This window comes from Momordica charantia (assembly GCF_013281855.1).
Source record: "Momordica charantia cultivar OHB3-1 chromosome 10 unlocalized genomic scaffold, Mcharantia_2.0 BLBB01000010.1, whole genome shotgun sequence".
In the NCBI taxonomy this organism is placed as follows: domain Eukaryota; kingdom Viridiplantae; phylum Streptophyta; class Magnoliopsida; order Cucurbitales; family Cucurbitaceae; genus Momordica; species Momordica charantia.
This window is the reverse complement of record NW_028275158.1, coordinates 5,241,255-5,266,088: the sequence shown is the minus strand read 5'-3', so window position 1 is coordinate 5,266,088 and position 24,834 is coordinate 5,241,255. Positions and strand designations below refer to the sequence as shown.

The following is a 24,834-nucleotide window of genomic DNA, read 5'->3' as shown; positions in this document are numbered from 1 at the left end:
AAAGGTGAAAAAATACATAAACTAAAAAATTGTTTGGGTACAATCACTAGAATAATATTTAAATTAAAAAAAATCTACTTTATTTTTTAAACAATGAATAGGTACACAATCCAGCCAAATATGAATATTTTTATTAAGGAATTTCATCACATTGTATCGATGATGGAATCATGGAATCCACCATTGAAGAACCCAATAAAAAGTAATAAAAAAAACTTCATTTAATTTTAGGGACGAGTATGAACCTCCAAACCTCACCTCCTTTACAATTTCAATGATATTATTTAATTTTTCTTAACAAATATTATTTTTGTTCCTTTTGTCTTTTATTTCGTTAAATTTAATCAATTTCAATTTTTTAGTTCTAATAAATATAACACTTTTTTTAGGTAAATGTGAACATTCATGAGCCAATATTGGGCTACTTTTTTTGGGGGGTTTTAGTTGGATTTGACATTAATTACGATTGACTTGGTGCAATGTTTTACGAATTTTTAGTTACTTTATTTTATGGTTGAGTTTAGATATAGACATGGTTTGTTTTTTATGGGTTGATTTGTTTATTTTTAATTATATTATTTTCCTACCATAGTTTAAGGAGCATATACTACTTTTAATTATTTATTAAAGTTTTAGAGTCGGATATACAAATTTAGGGTCCACTTTTTTTTGGTTGCTAATTCAGGACCATTATTAGTAATCTCTATGCTTCCTGCATCAAGCACTCTAACTTTGTAATTTTTCTTACCAAAACACTCTATTCTTGTTTGCATTAACTCTTTTTTTAATTTTTTTTTGAAGCATGCCACCCAATACTTGATTTCAACATGATTTTTATTTATAAGAAAATGTACATTTTGCAAAAAGTAATAGTTTTATAATACTTAATTTATCTTTTGATAGAGTTTACCATTTAATTCTAGTTTTGATTTCAAGGTGGGCAAAGATTGGAGCATTTTTGTAATTTAATTTTTATTATAGTTTTAAAACTTTTGTAATATTTATGCTTTATTAGTCATCCCACTAGTTTCAAATTATTCAAAAATAAAGTAACAATTCATTCAGCAAAGTGACTAGAGCATGAATCTTCGTGCCAAAAATCATTTATTCAAACTCCTTGATGTCATTGGTTATATCATCTATACAAATATTTTACCGTCTACAAGAGAAAAACAACACTTATTATAATATAACTTGGTTGAAAATATATATCAATTATCGTTAAGCTATATATCACTATAATATACCTAGTAATTAACAAATCAATCTCAATCTTCATGTGAGACAAATCAATAATAGAAAATGCGTACATCGATGTGGTACTAACTTAGATCAGATTATGTGTTAGGTACAAAGTAAATTTTTGTGCTATGTACAATGTAAGTCTTGTAGTACTATATATATATCTTGTTCATATTTGAATGAATTATTGAAGTCATAAGGAAATCAAGATCACCCAACTTAACCAACCAAGATGGATATATCAGGCATGACTCATATCTCACGCAAGCTAGGTATAGGGACTCGACCTATGAGCCAACTCAACCTCAACCCTGACCCATGGGTCAAGCCTACACCTTTTAAGATTCGGTTGGTTCCACTGGTTCGTTTTACCCCTAACATCAACCATACAAGAAAGGATGTTGATAATAAATGTAATACATCTTGATCTCACCTAGAATTTGTGTCAAATTTAGCCTTCCAATATAATAATCAACAAATAGAATAGGATAGGAAAGAAATGCTTATTTTCAAAATTTGGCAAAAAAAAAAAAAAAAGGGCATAATTTTCCGTCGGGTGGGGTCGGTCCCTCCCTAACTTTACGTACTCAATCTTCTCTCCTCTCTCTCATCTGGTCAGACTGTAAAAAAAAAAAAATAGTAATAATAAAAAAAAGGCGAATAAACAAAATGGGCTGTCACATCCTCACCCAGTCCATTTCCAATTCAGAGTGCCCTGTGGCCTGACCAGACCGACCACGCAAAGGCTTCGTTGCGTTGCCTTCGCCAATCGCCACAACTTAGGGTTGTCAAACTCAATTCCTTCTTTCACTTTCCCAATTCCAATCTCTCTGCTTCTGCTTCTGCTCCTGCTCCTGCTTCTGCTCCTGCTTATGGACATACCCCAAGATCAGCCTCCTCTCGATTTGCAGAAACTCCCTCAAGATGGGGACGCGGTTTCCGGGAATTCGGTGGTGCCGGCTCCCCACCCCATGGACGTCGATCATTGCCACGATGCCGCTGCTTCTTCACCCGCCGCCAAGGTGAATGGAAAATTCAACGATAAGGTTGCGGAGAAGAGTTTGGGGATTCGGAAGCGAGGTCGCCCGCCTCGGGGTCATGTCAAGACGCTGCCGCCGCCGCCCAGGCAGAAGAAGGATGAGGAGGATGTGTGTTTTATATGCTTCGATGGTGGGAGCCTCGTGCTCTGTGATCGCCGGTGAGTGGACTTTTTTTTTTTTCCATAATTTGATTTCTGCTGCTTCTTGCTAATTAATTGTGGTTCGCCGTGGGTTTCGGGAAAGTGGAAAGATTTTTGTACTTTTAATTTATGGATTCGTTACCTTGCGCCTCGCCCTCTATTTAGGGAATTCCGACTTCATCACGCTCAAGCTTGATTTGGTAGGTGGCTGTTTTGCCGTAAGATTAGCAGTTGTTGTTATAATACTTGCTCAAATGAATATATCTTTATTTATTTGAGGTGTGGAGGCGAAATCAGTAAAATTCTTATTTTGTCTATCTCAGGTGAGAGAGAATTTCCTTAATTGAACATATTATTAGATTGCAGTTTGAACTCAATTTTTCTCCGTTTCGTTATCTGTTACTCCCTGCATGTGCTGGCTTGTAGTGTGTTTGAAAATCGTTTCCCCTTAGAATCGGGTTTCACGTTTTGTTTCTTGACAGAGGTTGTCCGAAGGCGTATCATCCGTCATGCATCAAGCGGGATGAATCATTCTTTCGATCCAAAGCTAAATGGAACTGTGGTATGTTGCTTTTTGTATTTCTTTTGTTTTCTGGGTGTTAGTTTCTGCACTAGGCTTCTTCATGCACTTCTAGTGGGACTAGAAGTCATTAGAAGTTGTCCACCGAAGATTCACTATCTTCTAGAATTCAAGATGCAATCTTTTTCATCATTGTGCAGGATGGCATATATGCAGTAATTGTCAGAAGGCTTCCTATTATATGTGCTATACGTGCCCGTTTTCTCTGTGTAAAGGATGCACTAAAGGTGCTGATTACCAGTGTGTTAGGGGAAGCAAGGGATTCTGTGGTTCATGTATGAAAATAATAATGCTTATCGAGAAGAGCACACCTGACGGAGAAGTGGTATGCAAAGATTTGATATCATCTTCTTGACTATGCATGAGTGATGATTCATTTTTATTTCTTAATTCTACTTAATTTTTTCAATTTGATAGTAGAGAATATGAAGAAATGCATTCATTACGTGACATATGTATGTACAGTTGCACACACAAGAAAAACCATCTTTGCTTTGTGTTTCACACAACTGATTCTTGGTTTGAGATTAACATTCAATCTTTTATCTGTGCCTGGCGATAAACTCTCCTAGTTGTACATGGTATTAGTCTTGTACTTGGAACTTGTTAAGAGATGTATTTATTAGCCATTTTCTGTATGGTAGTTCCTAATTTATGCCTTTTATTTTGTTCTTAACATTCAATAAAAGAAAAAGCGGTTCTTAAATATGCAGGTCCAAGTGGATTTTGACGACAAAACTAGCTGGGAATATCTTTTTAAAGTGTATTGGATTTATTTAAAGGAAAAACTCTCTTTAACTGTAGATGAGTTGATTCGAGCTAAGAATCCATGGAAAGGGAGCACTATCATGGCTCATGAGGTGAGTGAGCTTCATGATGGTAGTATTGATAAAGATCATGGTTCTCATAATTCATTTAGAAGCTTAAAATCGCAGAGGAAAAGGCCTACCAGGCAGCAGAGTTCTCGGAATAAATTCAGTTCCACAATGGACAGACCATGTGGTAATGAGGGGACACAATTTTCCGGAAGCACAAAATGGGCAACTAAGGAGCTCCTGGACTTTGTTGCACATATGAGAAATGGTGACACGACCAGGATTTCACCATTTGATGTCCAAGCTTTATTGCTGGAGTATGTGAAGAGAAACAATCTTCGCGATCCTCTACAGCAATGCCAAATTATTTGTGACTTGAGACTTATCAATCTATTTGGGAAATCCTGTATAGGTCACTTTGAGATGCTAAATCTTCTTGAATCTCACATTCATGCAAAAGAAACTGCAGCTGATAATGTAACTAGCACAGGAGCTGATGTAGTGATCAATCCAGTTGAAAGCAAAGAGAAGTATGATAGCGAACTAGTGGATGCTTGTGAAAGAAAGCGTAAAATACGCGAGAAAGATGATGAGAGCAGGCAACAGTTAAATGCAGATGAATATGCAGCAATTGATGTTCAGAACATAAACTTGATTTACTTGCGGCGTGATTTGATAGTGAGCCTAATTGATGATGACAAAAAACTTAATGAAATGGTTGTAGGCTCAATTGTGCGAATACAGATTCCAAATAATGATGAAAAGCATGATTTTCATAGGCTTGTCCAAGTTGTAGGTATTAATATCAATATTAATGCTTGATATGACATTGAATTATTATTGTTTTACTCTCAACTTTAACATCTCGCTGGTGTGAACAGGCATAAGCAAGATCTCTACACCATATACAATTGATGAGAAAACAACTGATGTGATGCTAGATATACTGAACTTGGACAAGAGAGAGACCGTGTCCATTGATGGGATTTCTAACCAAGAATTTTCTGAGGTTATTACTTGCCGTGTTAATTGAAATTTTATATTTTCATTGTTCTTTTAAAACCATATGGCTAGTTTGAAGTCGGTTGACTGATACTTTAATGGTGGTTACATATTTATTAAATTTATTTAACTCAGATTTAATTCTCATGCTTACATCTCTAATTTCTTTGGTTTTCATAATAAGTGAGCATACATCTGTTATAAATTACGTGTAAAGCTGAATGATCTGTCTATGAAGTTCTCACGGGCTGGGTTTTATAGTCAGTTTATTTCTCTCTGTCCGGAATCTTTTAAAGAGCATCCTTCATCTTGTATGGTAATCACTAAATGTACTGGTCGTACAGTTTTGCTTCCAGTTTGGGCCATTTAAAGTAGATAACACTTCCACACATTCTAAGTTGGATCCTTGCCTCATGCTCAGGATTCGTATCTTGTTTTTAGAAAATAATTGTTTGAGCAGGAAAAGCCCATGGTTATTATTTTCTCGTGTTTAGTCTCAAATATTGGCTTCTCATCTTATTTCCAAAAAGAAAGACTGAATTATCATTTCTGCTGGAGACTGAGTGGGATGTAGATTAAGAAACTCAACAAACAATGTGAACTTAATTCATGGTTAGAAGACTATTTATGTGAAGATAATTGCTTGGATAATGAAACTACATGTTTCTGGCTCAAATTAGGAAAAATAAAACAGACACCAACTTTTGTAAGCAATGCTTGAGATACTTTCTCATAGAAGTTATACCCCGGATCACTGTTAATTATGGGGTTCGTGCATCATCTTTTTATTAACTTGTCTAGTTTGAAGTGGCATTATTGATTGCTTGTGACCACCTCTTTGATATGATTTGAGAATCTGATGGAGACATGACATCGACACATCATGTCATTTTGTAAATTTTAAGAAAAACATATGCATTTTACCATTTCTGTGGTATTGATGTATTAGTATGTACTCAGGAAGAATGTAGGCGTCTACGCCGGAGCATAAAGTGTGGGCTTGTCAAGCGTTTCAGCGTTGTAAGATTGCATTATCTACAGCTCTTTTTATATTCAGCCTATTTTGCTATTGTGGCTTACTTTTATGGAGATTGCGTTATCTATAGACATGTCTGTTTTTGCTGCAGGGTGAAATTCTGGAAAAAGGAAGGGAACTTCATGCATTGAAGATTAATGATGTGAGTTCAACCTCTCTTCTGTCAATTATGATGCTTAATTAAATAGTATTCTGTATTACATAGTGTGTATGTGTATATATATTTTTTTGGGGGGGAGGGGTTAGAGGTGTTAGGGTGGCTTGGCATGTTCAAGGATTAGCTTAGGTTGTTGACATATTTGGCCAGACACATCTAATACTCTATAGAAGAAAGGGTTAGGAAAAGAACTTATTTTTTTTGAAGTTCGTCCTTTATTTAAAATCTATTATAGACCTTTTTTCTTCTTCTTAATTTAGATATTATTGATATATTTATTAATTAAACTAATAATGTAATGAATATAAATATTTTTCTTTGGTAAAATAGCTTATTTCTTTAATATAAAAAAGTTTTGGTATTAGCCAGCGCAACATCGTTACAAAGATTAAAAAAACTTAAGGATCTTTTTAAGATAAAATAATTTATAAATTCGCCCATGTGGAAAACAATCAGGTAAAATAAGCACCGAATCTAAAGACTATATTCTCAAACCAATGATACGGAATAATTTAACCCTAGTTTCCATTTCTAACATCTTGGTGTATCACATCTATCTTCAACATTAGATACGATATATTAGAATCTTACTTGCTAAGTTGTTGAAGTTGTGAAAATAGTTTAACAATTAAAATCAGATCTTTAATGAAATCAATTTTACATGAATTTGCATGAAATATACATTAATTCTTTAAAATTTATGAGATAGTTCCAATGTTATTTCAGACGAAATTTTTTTCACTTAATTAATTTTTTATTTCTGATGTTTTCCCCTTGAAATAGCAAGAGAGTCTTAATAAAATCAGATCTTTAATGAAATCAATTTTACATGAATTTGCATGAAATATACATTAATTCTTTAAAATTTATGAAATAGTTCCAATGTTATTTAAGATGAAAATTTTCACTTAATTAATTTTTTATTTATGATTTTTTCCCCTTGAAATAGCAAGAGAGTCTTAATAAAATCGAAGAATAATATAATAATTTATTCTATTGTTTCATTTGTATTTTTCTTGACCGAATGTCTAAAATATTCAAATATCAAATATTTTTATTTTTGATAAATAACTGTTAACTAAAACAATATGTTTCAAGTCATTAGTTTTTACAGGAAAAAAAATCAGGTACTATTTATTAATTATTTAATTTGTAATAAGGAAAATTAATTATGAAAAGATCAATTATGTCACATGCAGTTCCTGTAGTTTCCAACTATTTCTAAAGAGAGGACTAAACCATATGGTTCATGTTCTAGATTATTATTATAGGTAAAATGCTTGTTCAGCATGGCATTGCTCTAGGGACTTCACGTGCCTTGTCAAGCCAAGTTTTAGTTTTGACATCAACACATTTTATATAGAGTAGAAATTGAAATATACATTTCAAAAAAATTAACGTCTGTTTGGAAGTTTGAATTAAATAGATAAATATTAGTCAGAATTTGCTTCACCATTATTTATTGGTTATATTACAAATTTAGTTCTTGAACCTTTAGGTTCAAGTTCTTGTCTAATAGACTCCTAAAATTTTCATTTAATAATTAATTATTGGCCTGGGCAATGTTGCTCGAGCCTTTGGGTCAGTTATATTTTAGAGCATTATGGCAATTTACATGTAAGACAGTTCTGATTCTTTTCATATTTTGTCATGTTATTGATCTATATTAGCACTGTACTGTTCTTTGATGTTCATGGGTTTGATTTTCTGTTGTATGTTCGTCATATTTCTGTCCAGCTGCTTGAAAAAGAGATCTCTCAACTTAGTCACCTTCACAATCAAGCAAGTGAGAAGGCCAACATGGATGAATATCCTTTTATGAGAGATTCTTCTAAACTCACTCTTTCAGTTGATTTAATGCTATCATGCTTGTCGTTAATTCTGGATAACATTTGTGGACCATCTCTATTTCAACATGAAATATTCTTTCCCTTTGTTCCAGTTTCTCTTTTACATTTATTTGTTCCATGAGCCTAGTAATGGATTAGTGACTATTCGCTATGGAAGTTTCCTCTTGAATTTATCAATGCAAGGTGAGGTTCTTTTTAATTTTAGGTTTTTGCCTTTTGTTTTGAATTAACTTTTACTGAACCTTTTCAATGGACAAGTTATCTAAGATTCCTGGTTTTGTTAACTTACACTACCTTTGGTCTGCTGGTGTGGATAATTGTATTTGTGTTTTAGTCTTTTGAATTTTAAAGTGGTTGAACTTTTATGGTATTCCTTGACTATGCCATACAATAAGAGATCATGCAGAGAGATTACATCGTCTCAAGTCACCTGAAGAACGACAGCGTAGGCTTCTCGAAATTCTTGAAGTACGTTCTGATCCAACTATGGATCCAAGCTATGAGTCTGAAGAAGACAAGGATGAATCAAACAAGAAAAGACAAGGTCTGTCAACTGTCTTGTGTTCTTATGGAACTATTTGCAAGTTCTTCCTTAAAGAAGTCGTCCGTTAATTTATTAATATATTTGCAGGAAGTCTCAAGAGATCTAGAAATTGTGACACTGATGAAAAAGAGGGGGAGCTTACTTCACCAAGAAAGGGAACCAATTCAAATATTAGTGGAAGTGCTATGCAACAAAATTCGAGTAGTACTTCAGAGCAAAGTAGAAATATTTGCTTACCAGCTTACGTAAATAAAGAAGGTGCCTGCTTGCCCAGTGACAGGACTTCTGAAACATCGTGGGCAGGAAGAGGTCTTGTGCCAAATAATTGGAATGTACCCAGCGAGGTTAAAACTGCCACTCCCGTGACCTCTGATGGTAATTATCAAGTAGTCTTACCTGAAGCCTCAATTCCACCACTTTCTATTGGGATAGGAAGTTCTTCAAATGATGCGGAAGTGGAAAGGATATGGCAATACCAGGATCCTGCTGGAAAAGTTCTGGGTCCATTTTCTTTGACGCATTTACGTAATTGGAAAAATAGCGGACACTTCACTTCTGATCTCAGAGTATGGAGGATAACTGAATCACAAAATGATTCCATACCAATAACCAGCGCATTGAATGGATGTCACAACAAAACATCTTCATTATGGCACAACAGTCATCTACTGAGTCTAGGGCGAGGAAATGAACTTTCTTTGGGTGGTTCCGATCATCATAGTGATCAAAGGATTGGAGGTACAAATTCTGTTCGTTTTGCCATGGGTGTTATCAGGAATAGCAACTCCGAGCAGAAAGATCATGTTGCAATTTGTGATGCTGAAAATGAGCCCATGATGAGCACCGGTTCAAGTTCACCTTCTAAAGATTTGTGTGCACCTGCAGATACCGTCAACTCTAATCAGTCTCCAAGCGGGAACCTTGAGCTAGCTGACGACTCATTGAAGAACAACAGTTCGTGGTCCTACCCATCCCTAATGAATTTACTTTCATCAGCTACATTATCTTTACAGCCACCCGTGACAGAAGTCCACCGGTCCAAGGAAAACCACAGCCCCAGTAATGAGGATCAGAACTCGCAGAATATTACTTTGGGAGGAATTCACAGTCAACCTGGTCGCAAGAAACAGTCTAGTAGTGAGGATTGTTCTAGTCAATCTTCCGGACAAAACTGGATCACTCCACCTGCACATGCTTCCTCTCGTGAATGGACCTCCAATTGTAGTGGTCTATCTCTGATGGGTTCAGTCAAGCCATCAGAGAAAGACCGAGAAATTTTACCTGATATTCCTCATTCCGCTCTGAAACCAATAAGTGGAAGCGTTGAAATTAAACATTCTGCATCTTCAAGTGTTCTTGTTCAGGATTCTGGCCCTAGCTGGAGTAGCGCATCGAGTTTGGTGGGTGGTCGACAACTTCCTAGCCATCTAGCGGGTGCATGGGGTGGGTATTCGCCTGCACCCGGTAGACCTTTTATTGAGGACTTGAACTCCAGTCTCATAACTGCATCTGGTCTGAAAACATCTGAAGTAATTGATGATCATGATACAACCCCAAGTGCAATAAACTGGCAGGCAATTGTTGATGAACCTGAACCCAATGACTTCAATTCCTTGGTTGATGAATCTGTCTCAGATTTGTTAGCGGAAGTCGAAGCAATGGAGTGCTTGAGTGGTTTGGCTTCCACGGCTTCGATGGTGAATTGTAGTGAGGAATTAACACGGGATTCTAGAAGTGATTGCTTTTTCTCCGTTGAGGCTTTCAATCCGGTACCTGAGATGGGGAAGGTGAATGCATTAAGCTCCACTGCAGCCAATTTGCAGTTTCCATGTCACATTAGAGTGAAAGATGAGCAATCTTGAACTGCAGAAAACGCTCGACAGTTCTTCAACCAATATTCAAGTGGAGGGTCGAAAAACCTTGTAAAATATCACCAAACCAATTCAAAACTCTTTCTGACAAATACAACCTACGGCAATTTCCCAGAACTTTGGCTAATGCAGGAATACTGTGGAAAATAAGATCCGAAGCAAAGCATAACACTGCAAAATGGCTTTAGAAAGGATCACAGGTAAACGAAAGCTCGATGGAAATTTCTGCAACCGATCCTGGAATGGCCAAATGAGCAATTGTTTTAACACATAAATGAAGATTCAGTGTAGAGTGTAGATCTCCCTGTGGGACAGACAACCGGTGTTGAAAGGCGGAAATAGATGGTCTTCTTACCGTCCGCCACCCAAAGGGCAGCGGAGTCTGTAAATATAATTATGGAGGAAATGGTAATATGCAATAGAGGAGGTCCATGCATTTTTTGCATCTGTAGTTGATACTAGTCCATTGCAAATACAGTGCACATTTGGTTTTACATTCATTCTTCGTCGTTAACATTGTTGTAATTTTAACCTAAAACCTGCAAATTAGAAGTCCTGTGGAATAACATGCATATCAATAATACCTGATTGTTTTAGAGACTTGCATTTTCTTGGTGTATGGATCCTTCATTCTGATCTTCGCCTGTTGGTTGATTATGGCCTTATGGACAGGACGTCCTCTATTTCGTTAGAAACCACTTTTTAATCTCTCTTTCATAACCCTTCAAACTTGGCAATCACTGTTCAGATCAGCCTTTACTTCTATTTTTGGATAATTAGATCCGTGTAAGATTATAATTCTGCGTTCCTTCTAAAACTTTGGGATCAAAATGCTTAATTTTTCAAACTTTGGAAGCGTTTTTTAAAGAATTTATTGAAAATATAGTTAGCACTAAGGTTTTAAATGTCGATGTTTCAATTTTATAGAAATGTGATGGAAATATAGATAAATTGTCGATGTAGATGAATATTTTTGAAAAAGTTATTAAGTATAAAAAACTTGAACAATATATATATATATATATATATATGTTTCGGTCATTTCTAAATAAGTTTAAAATGATCAATATCATATAAGTGAAATTTTGTTGATGTTTTTTAATATTATGAAAATGGATGGGGTGCTGTATAGTTCTGTGTACTTTTTTATAAAATAACTGCTAACTATGATATTAAATATATTTTATGGAAATATCGATATAAATATAGATAAAATGTCTATGTGGATGAATATTTTTGAAAAAGTTATAAATATAAAAAATTTGAACAAAATATTTAAATTAACAAATAATTGTTTCATCGTTTCTCAATAAATTTAAAATGATCAATATCATATCAGTGAAATTTTGTTGATATTTTAATATTTTGTTGATGTTTTTTAATATCATCTCATATCGATGTCGAACCATAAATATATTTAATACCATGGTTAACAGTTATTTTATAAAAAAGTACACGGGACTATACAACACCCCTTCCATTTTCATTCACTCATAAAATCCCCTAAGGGCTGTCCATTTTATATATGGTATGTAGTAAAAATTAATTTGTTTAGGGGCAAAATATCAAAAAACATTAAAAATAGGTAATGATCACAGATACCAAGTGTTTGAATCAATATTTTGATTGTCGTTATTTTTCTATTTTTTCCTATGACAAACAAAACACTGATTGCAAACTCTCCCGCACAAATTAATTCTTTTACTACATACTATATATAAAATGGACAGTACAAAATGGGTTTTATGAGTATAAGAAGATGGATGGGTAATGATGTACTGTATACTCTCGATGTACTTTTCTCTATGAACAATATGAATCAGAATTTGAAAAAGGTGGAGGAGTCCTTAACTCACAACATCTTGAGATAGAATTGTTAGTAACTACGTATATCTTTTTTCGATGATTCAATCATAAAAATTTTAAAGTTTGAAGCAATCTTAGTAAACAACTTATTCTGAATTTATAATATTGGGAGAAAATGACATTAAATGAAATAGTAAAAATGGGGGAATTGAAGTATAAAAAAGAAGGAAATTCAATACTAAAAAACAGGCAATGGGGAGAAGGAAGGAAGCAACGGTAAGCGTTAAGACCAAGTAAACGACCCTTCCGCGACCGGAGCGATTGAGAGAAGAAGGAACCTCAGAATTACAAATATATTATATCAACTCATTCATGGCGACTCAGTCAGCACTGTCGTCCACCAATCCAATCGCCTTCGTCCGGCCATGTTAATTTGGGAATGCACAAATCGGAAGCCCTTTTTGCTTCACACCCAAAACCTTCTGCGTCTCTGATCCATGCAGATGGCTTCGATGTTGACGCCCACTCAGCGGTATGCCTCCGGAGCATTGTTTGCACTTGCTCTTCATCAGGCTCAGATCCACCAGACGCTTCCTCTAGGGCTTCCCGGTGAGGAGCCTCAGACGGAGGACCGAATCAGTTGTAGTAGCGGTAGCAGCAGTGATTCCGTCGCCGAGGACCCCGAGCTTTGGGTCCACGAATCCACGGGCCTGCTTCGTCCTGTATTCAGGTTTGCTCTTACCATGTTCATTTCGGCGTATAAGTTTATTTCCTGATCGATCATATTTCGTTCTGGGGGATAGCAGCGTTGGTAATTTTCTCTTCATTGTTTGATTGTCGTGAATGGATTAGAAAGATGAAATAGCTCCAACGTTTAACAATTTTTAGGTGTAGAAGGGTGATTTGACATGATGGAAATGCATTAGATTTCGACTTTATATGCTCTTACGTACATGATGGAAATGCAATAACAAGCCTAGAACTAAAACATTACAATAAATGGGAAAGGAACTTGGTATTACAAAAATCAATTTGTCCAACCCTTTTTAGGGTATGTTTGGGACTTAGGGTAGAATAAGTGATTTAAAAAAAGAGATTGAAGTATAATTGATCTTCTAAAGTCACCATCTAAGTGATACCTTAAAAATCAATTCAAAGTGCTTTTAAACTTTCCTGAAATCAAAATTTTAATTTGTCAAACATGATCAACGAGAAGGGAGGTGATTTTGACAATGACAATGGCCAAAATCACTCCCAAACACACCCTTGATATAAGTATTTTTTCCATCTAGGAGGAGTAAAGCCTAAGAACTTCGAACATTCTATTTCAAAGTTTTCCTAGTTCTTACTTCATGCTTGTTCTTTGTGCATAAACCCATGTGACTGTTTCGTGGCTTAAAAAATAGAGTTGCCTGCAATGTTGGTTTGAATATTGCTCTCTTGTCTAGTCCTCACAGAAATTAAAAAAAAAAAAAGAAAGAATGAATTACCATATTTATTTGGCAAGAATTTGTTGGTTGATCTTCCCAGGAATGTCTCAATGTTGATTTTCGCGCAATCAGGTTTTTAGAGATCGACTCTGCAGCTTGGTCTGGAATTGAGGAAACTGCAGGATCCGGTACAGCTAAGCATCATATTGGAGCAGTATGTTATCTTATTTCACTTGCAGAACTGCAGCCCATAAACTAAGATACCATTCATTTTCTCAACATCATTGCACCTTTTTTATTGCCTCTCGCAATGATATAGCTTATAGACATTTAGACTTATCTATTGCATATTTCTCTGTGTAATATGAATGAAATATTTGTTTCCTTCCAAAAAAAAAAAAAAAAAAATTCTCTGTGTAATATATTATAGACATTATGCGTGATTAGGTTTCCCCCTCCATTTTACTCCATCGTGTAATCTTGAACGTAACATGTCTTTTGTACCTCTGCTGTCTCAGTTCTTGCGGTTGCTATCTGAGGACAATGAAAACTCTTCCCAGATGATAGACCAGGAACTTGCTCTGTCAAAATCTGTTGATAGTATAGCAGATAATATGGAAAAGGATTTTGTATCTTCTCAGTCTAAGAAGGAAAAATATCATGAATATGAATATGTATGTCGAGAGAAGTGTTTGTCTGCCGAGGCAAAATCAAACTTTGAAGCAACTGACAAGCAAGCAGAAATTACTGATGCTAACCCAGTGGTTGTTAAACAGCCAAGTGTTGGTGCATGGACTGATACTATTGTGCAACCTATTGATGAGGAAAAAATGCTTAGCTATCATAGAAAAGTGGTTGTTCTCTATGAGCTTCTATCTGCTTGTTTGGCAGATATAAGTGAAAATGACAAGAAACACTCCCGCCAAAGAAAGGGTTATGACGCCCGGCATCGCGTGGCTTTGCGGTTATTATCAACCTGGATTGATGTCAAGTGGATAAAAATGGTTTGTACGCAACTTTTATAATTTATTTATTTAACTTTTTATTATTATTTAGTACAGAGATTGCACCTCTTTCTACAATACTCAACACCCTCTTTGCTGCAGAGAAAAGCATTTTCGTCATGTTTCTAATAAAAAAACCCCAGTAGTTCCTCTCCAGCCATAACTCCCACACCATAGTTGTAATTGTGCTTATCCATAGAACTTTTGACATCCCTCAACTTGTGACCAAACAAGTGTTGTGTTCAACCCAAGGCAACTAAATGCTTGCAGCAATCGAGTCTAACAGTACTAGCTAAAAAGGACAATTGGTAAAAAAGATGGTTTTTCATTTTTACATAACTGGCACCCATAAGGATGAACTCATGGTAGAACATCCTTTTTTAATCTTGCAGCTGTATTTAGCCCTTCATGCCACAAAGTCTACGAATATTTTGGCACTTTTCCCCTCCAAATATCCGGTCAAACATGTTATCAAGAAAAATTTTCCACTTGTCATATAGGAGAAACCTGACTTTTGAACTCGACAACATTTTAACATTTTAATTTAATTTTGTTTGTTTTAATTTTATCAACGTCTTCATCCTTTTTTCTTGTAGAACTACAACTTCAGGAGTACGCCCTGTAATCGTTTCTCTGATCAAGATACTCTTCCCCCTCTTCTCCCAATTTCCTTATGTTCCAATTTCAAATTTTCATAAAGATACCACAGCCCCCTCCATATTCTTCTTCGATACATTTCTCTCATAGTTAACCGTAGGAATCAGATTTATAAACTCCCTTTTCCCTGTAGTATTACTTCTCCGTTTCTTCCTTTTACTGTATTTCCGATTTGGTATGAGTGTAAGTTGCAATCCTACATGTTTCAAGTAATCGGGTAGGAATGCTGGTAGGATAGAATTAGAAATATTATTAGGATATTATGGATACATAGTAAGAGATGTTAGGGCGATTTATTGTAAATAGAGTGGATGGTAAAGGATCGAGACAAGCAATTATTTAGTGTGGTTTAGGCTTGAGTAAGAATACTCCAGAGAGGGGAGGGTTCAAGTACCTCAAATTACTTGGAGTCATCATATTGTTTTATTTTTGATATTTCAATATATTTTTAGTTGTTTGAGTTTTATCATAATCCACCAGACCTTTCCTATAGCAATATTTGATCATTAACTATTGGTGAAGGTCCTCTGTAACTTCCATCATAAATGATTATTTATTTTCCTTTATTTCCCCATGGATCCATCTGTGAATAAGAAGCTTAAGAAATTTAATTCATATATATGGATTCTCAACCCTCCCCCTCACTTGTGGACTTGGATAATTGAGAAGGCCCAACAAGTGGAAATCAATATAAATGGGGAGGAAACAACAATGCAGGAGTTCGAACATAGAACTTTCCGTTTTGATACCACATTAAGAATGAATAAACCACCCTCAACCCAAAAGCTTCATCCTTAACACTCCTCTTCAAACAATTTACCTAGTTCTCCATTAAGGCTTCCATCATTACTTTCGTTCATTTTCTAATTCACCAGATTCCTCCACTAACTCATGAACATCATGACTAAAATTAATATGGGAATCTTCATAATCAGCATATTACTTTTCAAAACTAACTTCCTCCTCACTTCTTTTTATTAACCTTTATTGGCTTCTTTCTCAACTACTTTTTTTTCCCCAGAACGGCTCCAAGGACTACTATTTATTTATTTAATATTATTATTGCTATAAAAAGTATAGGTGCTTGAACCTTAAATGACAAATGTTAGATGTTAGTGGCATAGGATTGGGTGTAAATCATAAAATATATTTTTAGTTATTTTATTACAATATCTGGACCCACAGTTACGTTATCGTGCATTCAGTTTCTCTGCATTCCGTTCTAGCATCACATGTTGTAGTTCATCAACTATGGAATTATCATTTTACCATTATTAGATGATTTTTTTTTTCTTCTCTCATTCCACCTCCCTCCTTACGGGTGGGTATTTTCTGCTTTTCAGGAAGCGATTGAGACAATGGTTGCTTGCTCAGCCATGGCTCTAGCTAAAAGTGTGGAAGAAAATGATGAAGAAAGCCCTTCAAAGAAGACTAACTGGGCTAAATGGAAACGTGGTGGTATTATTGGTGCAGCTGCATTAACTGGAGGGACCTTGATGGCAATTACAGGAGGTACTTGGTCCCTTGATTTGTATACTCTACTTGCGTCTATGAACTATCAAAAGTTCTAGGAAAACACGTCCTAGGTACATTATTTCTGTTTCTTTATAAGTTTTTATACTTGTTCACAGGATTAGCTGCTCCAGCAATTGCCGCAGGCTTTAGTGCTTTAGCTCCGACATTGGGTACCATCATCCCTGTCATTGGCGCAAGTGGGTTTGCTGCAGCTGCCAGTGCTGCAGGATCTGTTGCTGGTTCTGTGGCTGTTGCTGCATCTTTTGGAGGTGAAATGATACATTATATTTTTATGATTTTTTTCATGACTCAATAGTATCTATGAAAATGTAGGACTGGCACTGATGTTCTATTTTGGCCAAAGTTGGTAGAGTGTGTGCTGATCATTGTGTTCTCTCCAACTTGGATGTGAAATTATCTTGGAAACTCTCATCACTAAACTGATGAATATTTAAGTTGCCTGACTTGTTGAAGTTCCCTCCTATCCTGAAATATCAGTTAATTCTGTGACAGCTTTACTGGCAGAATCTTTACTGGTTCTCATAAAACCTTCCAAATTGTTACATAATGTTGCCTCTTTGTTTTTTCCTTAGAATAACCAGAAATTTGAGGTTTACTCTTCTGTGTTCTGAGGGACTTTTAGATCACTACAGTTGTCTAGTCCACCCACCCATGTGATTCTATTTTTTGTAGATTTCCCATACACCCATCCATCATTAAAGTCAGTCTTCTTTCCGAATCGGTTATGTTGACAGGACCACTCCTTTGAATATCTTTTCATCTTATTGTAATTTATTTGCCTGCTGTTTCAATGTCTCTCAAAATTTTTTCTTTTTCTTTCAGAACCTTCAAATTTTGACTTTTCATTTTCAAAGAAATTTTCCAATGTTGTAGACATCGACTGGAAGGGGATTTTTTAAGAAATTTCAAGCTGATTCTTCAGAGAAAAATCCATGAACTTCTCCTACTCTTCCAGTTAATAATCTTAAATGGATACTACAGTTTGTAGAATGATTTTTCCTTTGGGTGATCTATTACAATTTAAATAAATCCCCGATTATTGTTCTTTCTAACATGTTAATAGACTTCTTTGCACTTTGTATGAATCCTCCACAATTACCTCCAATTGCTCGAAGACTTTTTCTTTCCACAGCATTAATGGCAATCCTTTAAACTAATTCATCCTTCATACAATGGAATTACTTCCAGCTTTCTATGTTATTGGATGTCCATTTTTTTTTATTTGGGAAGAAAAACTTGCCTACTGTCATCCATCCCCTTCTTGCCCAACTCTTCAATATGGTATTTGTTGATTCCCCAAGCAAAGCCTTCTCAACAAAGAAAGGATTGATCATACATCCTTCATTCATTTATTTCGTAAGTGAGTTTGAAATGGAATACCAAGCATTGTGACAATCCAGTCTTGTAATAATGATGGTTTGGTCCCAAGAAATTTCTGCAGATTATTTCTTGTTTCCAATCTTTCTTTCTATCTTCTTCTATTCTCTTTGTATTTTTGAACTTTGGATATGATAAAGTACTTCTTTAGCTCTGTAGCTACTTGAGAAAATGAGTGCTCTCCTATCTTATTGAAATCTTTAGAGTACACACTGTCTTCTTTATGTTTCCTCTTGTATTGCTTCTTTCTTCTGTTAAATTTTCAATCATTTCCCAGAAAATGCTCGGACATCTCTTATTAATACCTGCTGGAACTGTGATACTCTCTCAACACTATCATTGTGTAATGAAGTGCTTGTAATTTTATTCATCAATGAAATCTCTTTTCTTACCAAAAAAGAAAACCAACCACTGATATTTAAACTTTATGCATCCAGAGGGTTCCATCTTCAAATCTTTCCTTCTTTTCATCAAAGCTCTGTTTCTTGACTTTTTCCTTTTCAAAAGAAGACGAATACTTTATCCAGCCAAAACTGCTTCACTGCAATCTGATGTAATAGGAAGATGTTTTTCTCTTCACCTCTAACTTGATCAATGAACCCAGTCATAATCATTGAAACTAACGAAAGAGTTCTTATTTTCTACACTGCAACTGCAATTATCCATTGGTATAACCATGACTAAACTTCATTTTTGCTAAAATGAGATGGAAGACTGAGAAATGGTTGCGAAAGACACCACTGATGCTCCACAAGAGATTACAAGCTGGAACTAGTTACGAGGAAGCCAGGGATATTACGTCAATGTTTCTCTTCTGCTTTTGTGTTAAGAATGTTGCATTGCTTTGAATGACCATGGAGAAGTCGTTGACAGCAGATTACTTGCCTGAGTATAGTGGAATTTTGGAGTTTAGATTTACTTAAACAAATTTCAATTCATTCCAGTGTTAACTTTTCATCTTCGTATTTTGAATTCTGACTTGATGACTATGGTAGTGATGCCAATCATCACTCCAGGCGTTCTAATTGTTGTTCTGCATGCTAGTTCTGTGGTCTGTTTAAAGTCATTATTGACATAACTCTATCAGACTGAAAATAATTAAAGGCTCGCTAGGCAACCTTGAGATTATAATCCTTGAAAACGATCAGTTGAGAACTCTGCTAATACCCCAATATTGTTTCCAACTCAGCTGCTGGAGCAGGACTTACAGGAAGCAAAATGGCTAGGAGAATTGGGAGCGTTGATGAGTTTGAATTTAAATCAATTGGAGAAAATCATAACCAAGGCGTAAGTTTCTTGCTTGTTACTTGGTGCATTTCATCTCTCCATTAGAAGCATCTGTGTGATCTTTTTTTTTTTTAATTAATTCTATCGCAACTTCATATCTCTTGGTTTCCAAAATGGAAATTAATAACATTTTACTTATTTCAGAGATTAGCAGTTGAGATAGCGGTGTCAGGTTTTGCTTTTGATGAGGAAGATTTCGTACGGCCGTGGGAAGGACTAAATGACAACTTAGAAAGGTACACTAGGTCTTAAACATATTCAATTAGGTTTGTTGGAACGTGCGAGAATGTAGTTGAAGCATAATTTGGTTTTTACTATTATGAAACTACTCTTTTGCTGCTTGCTCTGTGACCTAATCTCATAGTGGCACTTAATTAAAAACTAGAGGTTTTAATACTAAGTTTTATTGGGGTGAACAAGTTCAATTTCTTTTCTCTGCTAATGTTTAGGTATGCACTGCAGTGGGAATCTAAACATATAATTGCAGTAAGCACTGCAATTCAGGATTGGCTTACTTCAAGTAATTTTTTCTTTTAATTTCTATGACGTTTTGCCTATTAGTCAGTATGATCACAAATGAAGTTCCTGCCTTAATGATGATTTTATTTTGCTTGATAATAGGACTTGCAATGGAGTTGATGAAGCGAGGTGCAATGATGACTGTTCTAAGCTCTCTTTTAGCAGCACTAGCTTGGCCAGCTACCTTACTTGCAGCTACTGACTTCATAGACAGCACGTGGACAATTGCCGTGGACAGGTTGTAATTCCTTTGATTGAGGAGCTACCTTCAGGTTCAAATTTGTTTGGAGTGCCAGATTGTTTTAGAAAAAATAATAGGCATGGAAGTTGTCATCAATCTGGTTTCTGAAATATTAACGGTTCAAGTTTTTGCTCGACTATATATTCTTTGGTGCTATTAGCCAGTCTTGGAATTCCTAGTTAGGATTGGAGACATGTGTGATGGAGTTACTTGTTAGTAGCGGTAGTTTATAAAGGACTGAGGGCAAGTTATAAATCCAAAGTAAATTGAGGAAACCTTTTCGTTGTTTCATGAGTGGTCGTTCATGTGATTGTTTTCATTGCTTTCCGAAACTGCAGGGACTGAGAGAATTTTTAGCCATAAGATTACCTGTTTTTATAAACCATAACAATTGTGTTAAATATCCTATAAATGATTAAATCTATCCTAACCCCATGAGCTTAAACCTTGGGTTAATTGGTGATTTAATTATATTTAATATGGTATCAAAGCAAGAAGTTTGAACATTTTTTTTTATAGGAGGTTTGAAGCTCTTGTATTATCCTTCCTCATTTAATATTGATTTTCACTTGTTGGATCTTGTTCAAATTTTCAAGCCCACACCTAAAGGAGAATGTTAGATATCCTATAAATGATTAAATTTACCCTAATCCATGAGATTAAACTTTTGGGTTAATTGGTGATTTAATCATGTTTAACAAATTGATCTTTGGGTTTTAGTGTAGCAGTGCAATAACTAGAAGACTGAAGCATCGAACCATTTAATGAAATTGTGGAGCTTGCTTCTATCTACATGATCCTGCAACTCTAGAATACATGACTATTAGAGTCATGGGATAAGATCTGGCCGATGGTGAAAGTGATTAAAGAATAGACTAGTCTTCTTGCCTTCGTGTCATAGCCTAGGCTAATTAATCGAGATTAGATACATGCCAGAATCTCCTGTTCCTTTCAATGAACTTCTCCGTCTTCATGTTATAGCCTAGATTATTAGCATGTTTTGCATTTTCTCACGTTCATCTAGAATATGCTACAATTGATATTCGAGAAGCTTAAAACCTCTCCACACAGATGTCAGCTCATAGGATCTGACATCTTATTCTCACTCTAAATTATGCTCAGACAATTTCTGAATTGCATTTTTCAGCAGAATTTTTGTTTTCTTTCTATTTTCTGTATAGATCAGACAAAGCTGGTAGAATGCTCGCTGATGTGTTGTGTAAAGGTTTACAAGGGAACAGGTGCAACATTCGTACCTTAAAATTATAGTTAGTTCGTATTAAAAAAGAAAAAAATTATAGTTGGTTATATTTTCCAAAAAGTGGTGATAGCTTCTCCTACGATGATTTCAGGCCTGTGACACTTGTGGGGCACTCACTTGGTGCACGTGTAATATTCAAGTGTCTCCAATATTTGGCTGAGACTGAAAAAAATGGTATCATCATTTTTCAACAATCTGCTTTTTTGTGAATTATCTTACTATATTTAAATATTATCAGCTGAGCTTGTGGAAAGAGTTGTTCTTCTTGGAGCACCCATATCAATTAAAGATCAGAATTGGGAAGCTGCCAGAAAGGTGACCAGATGTTTCTACACTAAAAAGCACTTCCCCCAACTTGATTTTTTTTTCTGTTTCTCTGTGCGAATACTTTGTTTACTAATTACTACACATTCCGTATCTTATACCTGCTGCTGTTCTACAGATGGTTGCTGGAAGGTTTGTGAATGTGTACTCCGCAAATGATTGGATGCTTGGAATTGCTTTCCGTGCCAGGTACTGATTGAGAATTTGAAGCCGACTTGAATTCAAGTCAGTTGCTCTTTTGCTGTGATCATATATTAGATAGGACCGATTCTCATTTGGTTTTTTACAAATATATAAGGTCGATTTTTGGAAAAAGAAACTATTAGGAAGAGGTGGGTTTCAAAATAATATCACTTTAGCAAATTCTGTTTTAGACAGACGATTTTGGATAAATCTAGAAATAATTTACCCCGTCTTTTGATAAACTATCTTATTCCAAAAGATGATTTACCTAGACCATTTGAGATGATTTATCTCAATAGTTCTCTATTTTTTAAGGAAGTGCTATGATTTTGAAATTGTTTTTAGAGAATACATTGAAAGAATTCCATTCTGGATGGTAAGAATATTTTTTACAGCAGATGATAATATATCCTTGCATTAGTTGGTTGGCTCACTCTTTAATCATAAGTGATCTCGTTAGCAATGAGTTGGAGCTACATAATTTGGCAACTCGGTCATACGTATGGAATATATTATGCAAATTTCTCTCCCGTGCGTTTTAACATTCCAAACTAACATATGTTTTTTCTCTACAGTCTACTTACTCAAGGGTTGGCTGGAATTCAACCTATCGATGTCCCTGGCATCGAGAATGTAATATTATTATTCTAGTTTCCTCATTGCTCATTGTTTTTTAGAATTGTCTGATGATCTTTAAAGCTATATTTTATGTTTTTCGTAAAATTTCAAAAACTCACATTAGAAGTATAGAAGTTAGAAGTTGTTACAGCATCTTGGTATTTTCAATTTAAATAATTACCGTTCGTGCGTGTGAAATCAAGATGATTAAATGGTACAGTTGTAACTTCAAAGTGATGTGATTTAATTGCCACAATATTGGAAGTTTGGAGGAAAATGATATGATTAGATGTTTGGGTTGTACATTTCTAGATGTGGTTTTTTCAATTTTATTTATGAACACACCGTAATTAGTTCCTATAAAAGAAAAGAAAATACAGCAATTAGTGGCTGGTTACTTTATTTCTTAGCCACTATCACATTGGATCCTTATTTCTTTGAGTGATAGTTACAAAGACGAGACATACTTCTGCAAGAGTATATGTGTTTTCTGTTGTTTTTTCCATTATAATCTTTATCATCATAGTTTAATCTGTAGAGTCAGTAGAAAGCCACGACAGAGTTCGATTAAAGGTTGTCAAAAGTTCTAATGTGGTTGCTTCTTACTTCCATTCTTTTACTTGTTATTACTCTTCATAATTGCTCCTGTAGAATGGAAATTTTGTTTCCTACATAGCTTTAAATTCTCAGTAACTTGTGCGGTTTTTGAACTTCAACTAATGAGTTATAAAGATAGAATTTAATTGCTCTGATTTTAAAAGTTCGGGATAATTGTTCAAATTGAAAGTTCAGCTATGATAGTAATAATCTCTATAGTTTTGGGTAATTTTTGCATTTCCTTTTTATTTCCAGGACGGAAACTTAATGTTATTTACTTTTCATTTATTTCCACATCCAGTTCTTTTATAACACTGCTGTTTGGGACCATAATGGTCATTCATTGGATTTGCAGGTTGATGTAACAGGTGTGATAGAAGGCCACTCCTCCTATCTATGGGCTACTAGGCAAATCTTGGAGCAGCTTGAACTGGAAACTTATTATCCAGTTTTTAGAAGCAGTTTTAGCAAGCAATAGGAGGAGATAATATCCATATTCTGTTCTGCATCTGATGCTTTGCAGGATTCTCCGTGTTGGTCGATCTGTGTGCGCGGTGGTCGTAGCGGCAACGGCCAAGGTCCGTGTTGAGTTTGGCAGGTTGACGCAAAGTCATGTGCATGAGAGAAAGAACAAGATTGCTATTTGATATATGAATGATGAAGAAGAATGTAAGTCATGTAACCATTGTTGTATTGGGAGCCAAAGTTGCCCACTTTTTGTTATCATTGAACCTGAGGGAAACTTCTATGGTTCAGGGCTCAAATTTTCCCTTTGTGGAACTGTTGGAAAAAGGATGTAATGTGTACTATTCTATGTAAAATACATTGAAGGAAACTTTTATGAGAAATCACTCTTCGGAAGTGACTCTTTTTTTTTTTCCTGGAATTATTCAATATTGTTTTGCAATGAATTTCAACCACCGTGGTGCTAATGGTAATTGGTTGATTTCTATCTAAACTTGACGATTCTTCTTAGGTTGGTTAGTGCTTCGATATTTTTATAATGATATGAAGTTAACCATTTGGACTTAAGCTCACGTAGTTTTTATTTTGAATTCTACTTAGATTTTACTCAATTTTTTTTCTCATTTCGGGACTATTTACAATTTCTCTAATATTGTCTACTTACTCTAAATTCTACTTGATTAAAAAGCTTTAGGATTACTCTCGCATCTCAATGTTCCTCTTCAAGATATCACAATACAAATATCGATGGGTGTAGTCCTAAAATGCTCAAATATTAAGAACTTTGATCTGGGCAGAAATGACTTTAGCAATTGAATGTGAAATATGTGTTTATTTTTTTGATTTTAAGATGTGAAGATTAGTGCTTTATGCCAACTTCAAAATTAAACATTTTTCATGATTAAAGTAATTGGATTTCAACTATCATTTCTATTACTAGTATAGTGTATAAATTAGTATATCATTCAATAAAGTTAAACCACAAACTAGCTATCTGTTAAATTTTTATTTATAGTTAATTATGATCGAGATGATTAAGGTCTAATAAATGTATTTATCATCGGGTTTTTCTCAAATTGATTCATAATCCATAGCCAAAAACTATATAATAAAACTTCATGGTTTCCTCTCACTTATAACTCATTCCAAACATGAGTTCTACCCAAATTCAAACCTAACTCGAACTTCGTTAAATATTTTAAATAAAATATTCTCTCTTTTTTTTTTTTTCTTTTTTAGATGGAGAGCAGCC

General features: G+C 35.0%; 2 protein-coding genes across 4 annotated transcripts; both read left to right on the top strand.

The window, feature by feature from the left end:
• Positions 1-1,942: 1,942 nt before the first annotated feature.
• Positions 1,943-10,883, top strand: LOC111008164 (zinc finger CCCH domain-containing protein 44). Of its 2 annotated transcripts, XM_088118646.1 has the most exons (11): positions 1,943-2,440; positions 2,905-2,984; positions 3,143-3,327; positions 3,716-3,862; positions 3,938-4,613; positions 4,699-4,826; positions 5,780-5,839; positions 5,947-5,997; positions 7,750-7,821; positions 8,253-8,406; positions 8,494-10,883. In XM_088118646.1, the coding sequence occupies exons 1-11, from the start codon at positions 2,115-2,117 to the stop codon at positions 10,266-10,268; spliced, it is 3,654 nt and encodes a 1,217-aa protein (XP_087974772.1). In that variant the 5' UTR covers positions 1,943-2,114; the 3' UTR covers positions 10,269-10,883. The 2 variants fall into 2 exon arrangements, with proteins under 2 accessions (XP_087974772.1, XP_087974771.1); XM_088118645.1 differs by having other exon boundaries at positions 3,716-4,613.
• Positions 10,884-12,317: 1,434 nt separating this feature from the next.
• On the top strand, positions 12,318-23,994 carry LOC111008247 (transmembrane and coiled-coil domain-containing protein STS1). 2 transcript variants are annotated; one of them, XM_022280880.2, is made up of 15 exons: positions 12,318-12,813; positions 13,646-13,727; positions 14,032-14,517; positions 16,518-16,686; positions 16,806-16,958; positions 19,277-19,374; positions 19,519-19,610; positions 19,824-19,894; positions 19,996-20,131; positions 21,316-21,375; positions 21,487-21,569; positions 21,634-21,710; positions 21,838-21,908; positions 22,478-22,535; positions 23,473-23,994. In XM_022280880.2, exons 1-15 carry the CDS (start codon positions 12,581-12,583, stop codon positions 23,593-23,595), a joined length of 1,992 nt encoding a protein of 663 aa, XP_022136572.1. In that variant the 5' UTR covers positions 12,318-12,580; the 3' UTR covers positions 23,596-23,994. The 2 variants fall into 2 exon arrangements, with proteins under 2 accessions (XP_022136572.1, XP_087974951.1); XM_088118825.1 differs by having other exon boundaries at positions 12,674-12,813; positions 13,614-13,727.
• Positions 23,995-24,834: the final 840 nt, after the last annotated feature.

Excerpts from the sequence above, each read along its gene's own strand:
- LOC111008164 (XM_088118645.1), top strand. The coding sequence starts at position 2,115 with ATGGACATACCCCAAGATCAGCCTCCTCTCGATTTGCAGAAACTCCCT. Across the intron at positions 4,614-4,698 it reads TAGGCTTGTCCAAGTTGTAG|GCATAAGCAAGATCTCTACA; the intron begins GTATTAATATCA and ends TGGTGTGAACAG. Across the intron at positions 8,407-8,493 it reads ATCAAACAAGAAAAGACAAG|GAAGTCTCAAGAGATCTAGA; the intron begins GTCTGTCAACTG and ends ATATATTTGCAG.
- LOC111008247 (XM_022280880.2), top strand. The coding sequence starts at position 12,581 with ATGCAGATGGCTTCGATGTTGACGCCCACTCAGCGGTATGCCTCCGGA. Across the intron at positions 19,611-19,823 it reads CTAAATGACAACTTAGAAAG|GTATGCACTGCAGTGGGAAT; the intron begins GTACACTAGGTC and ends GCTAATGTTTAG. Across the intron at positions 22,536-23,472 it reads ATGTCCCTGGCATCGAGAAT|GTTGATGTAACAGGTGTGAT; the intron begins GTAATATTATTA and ends TTGGATTTGCAG.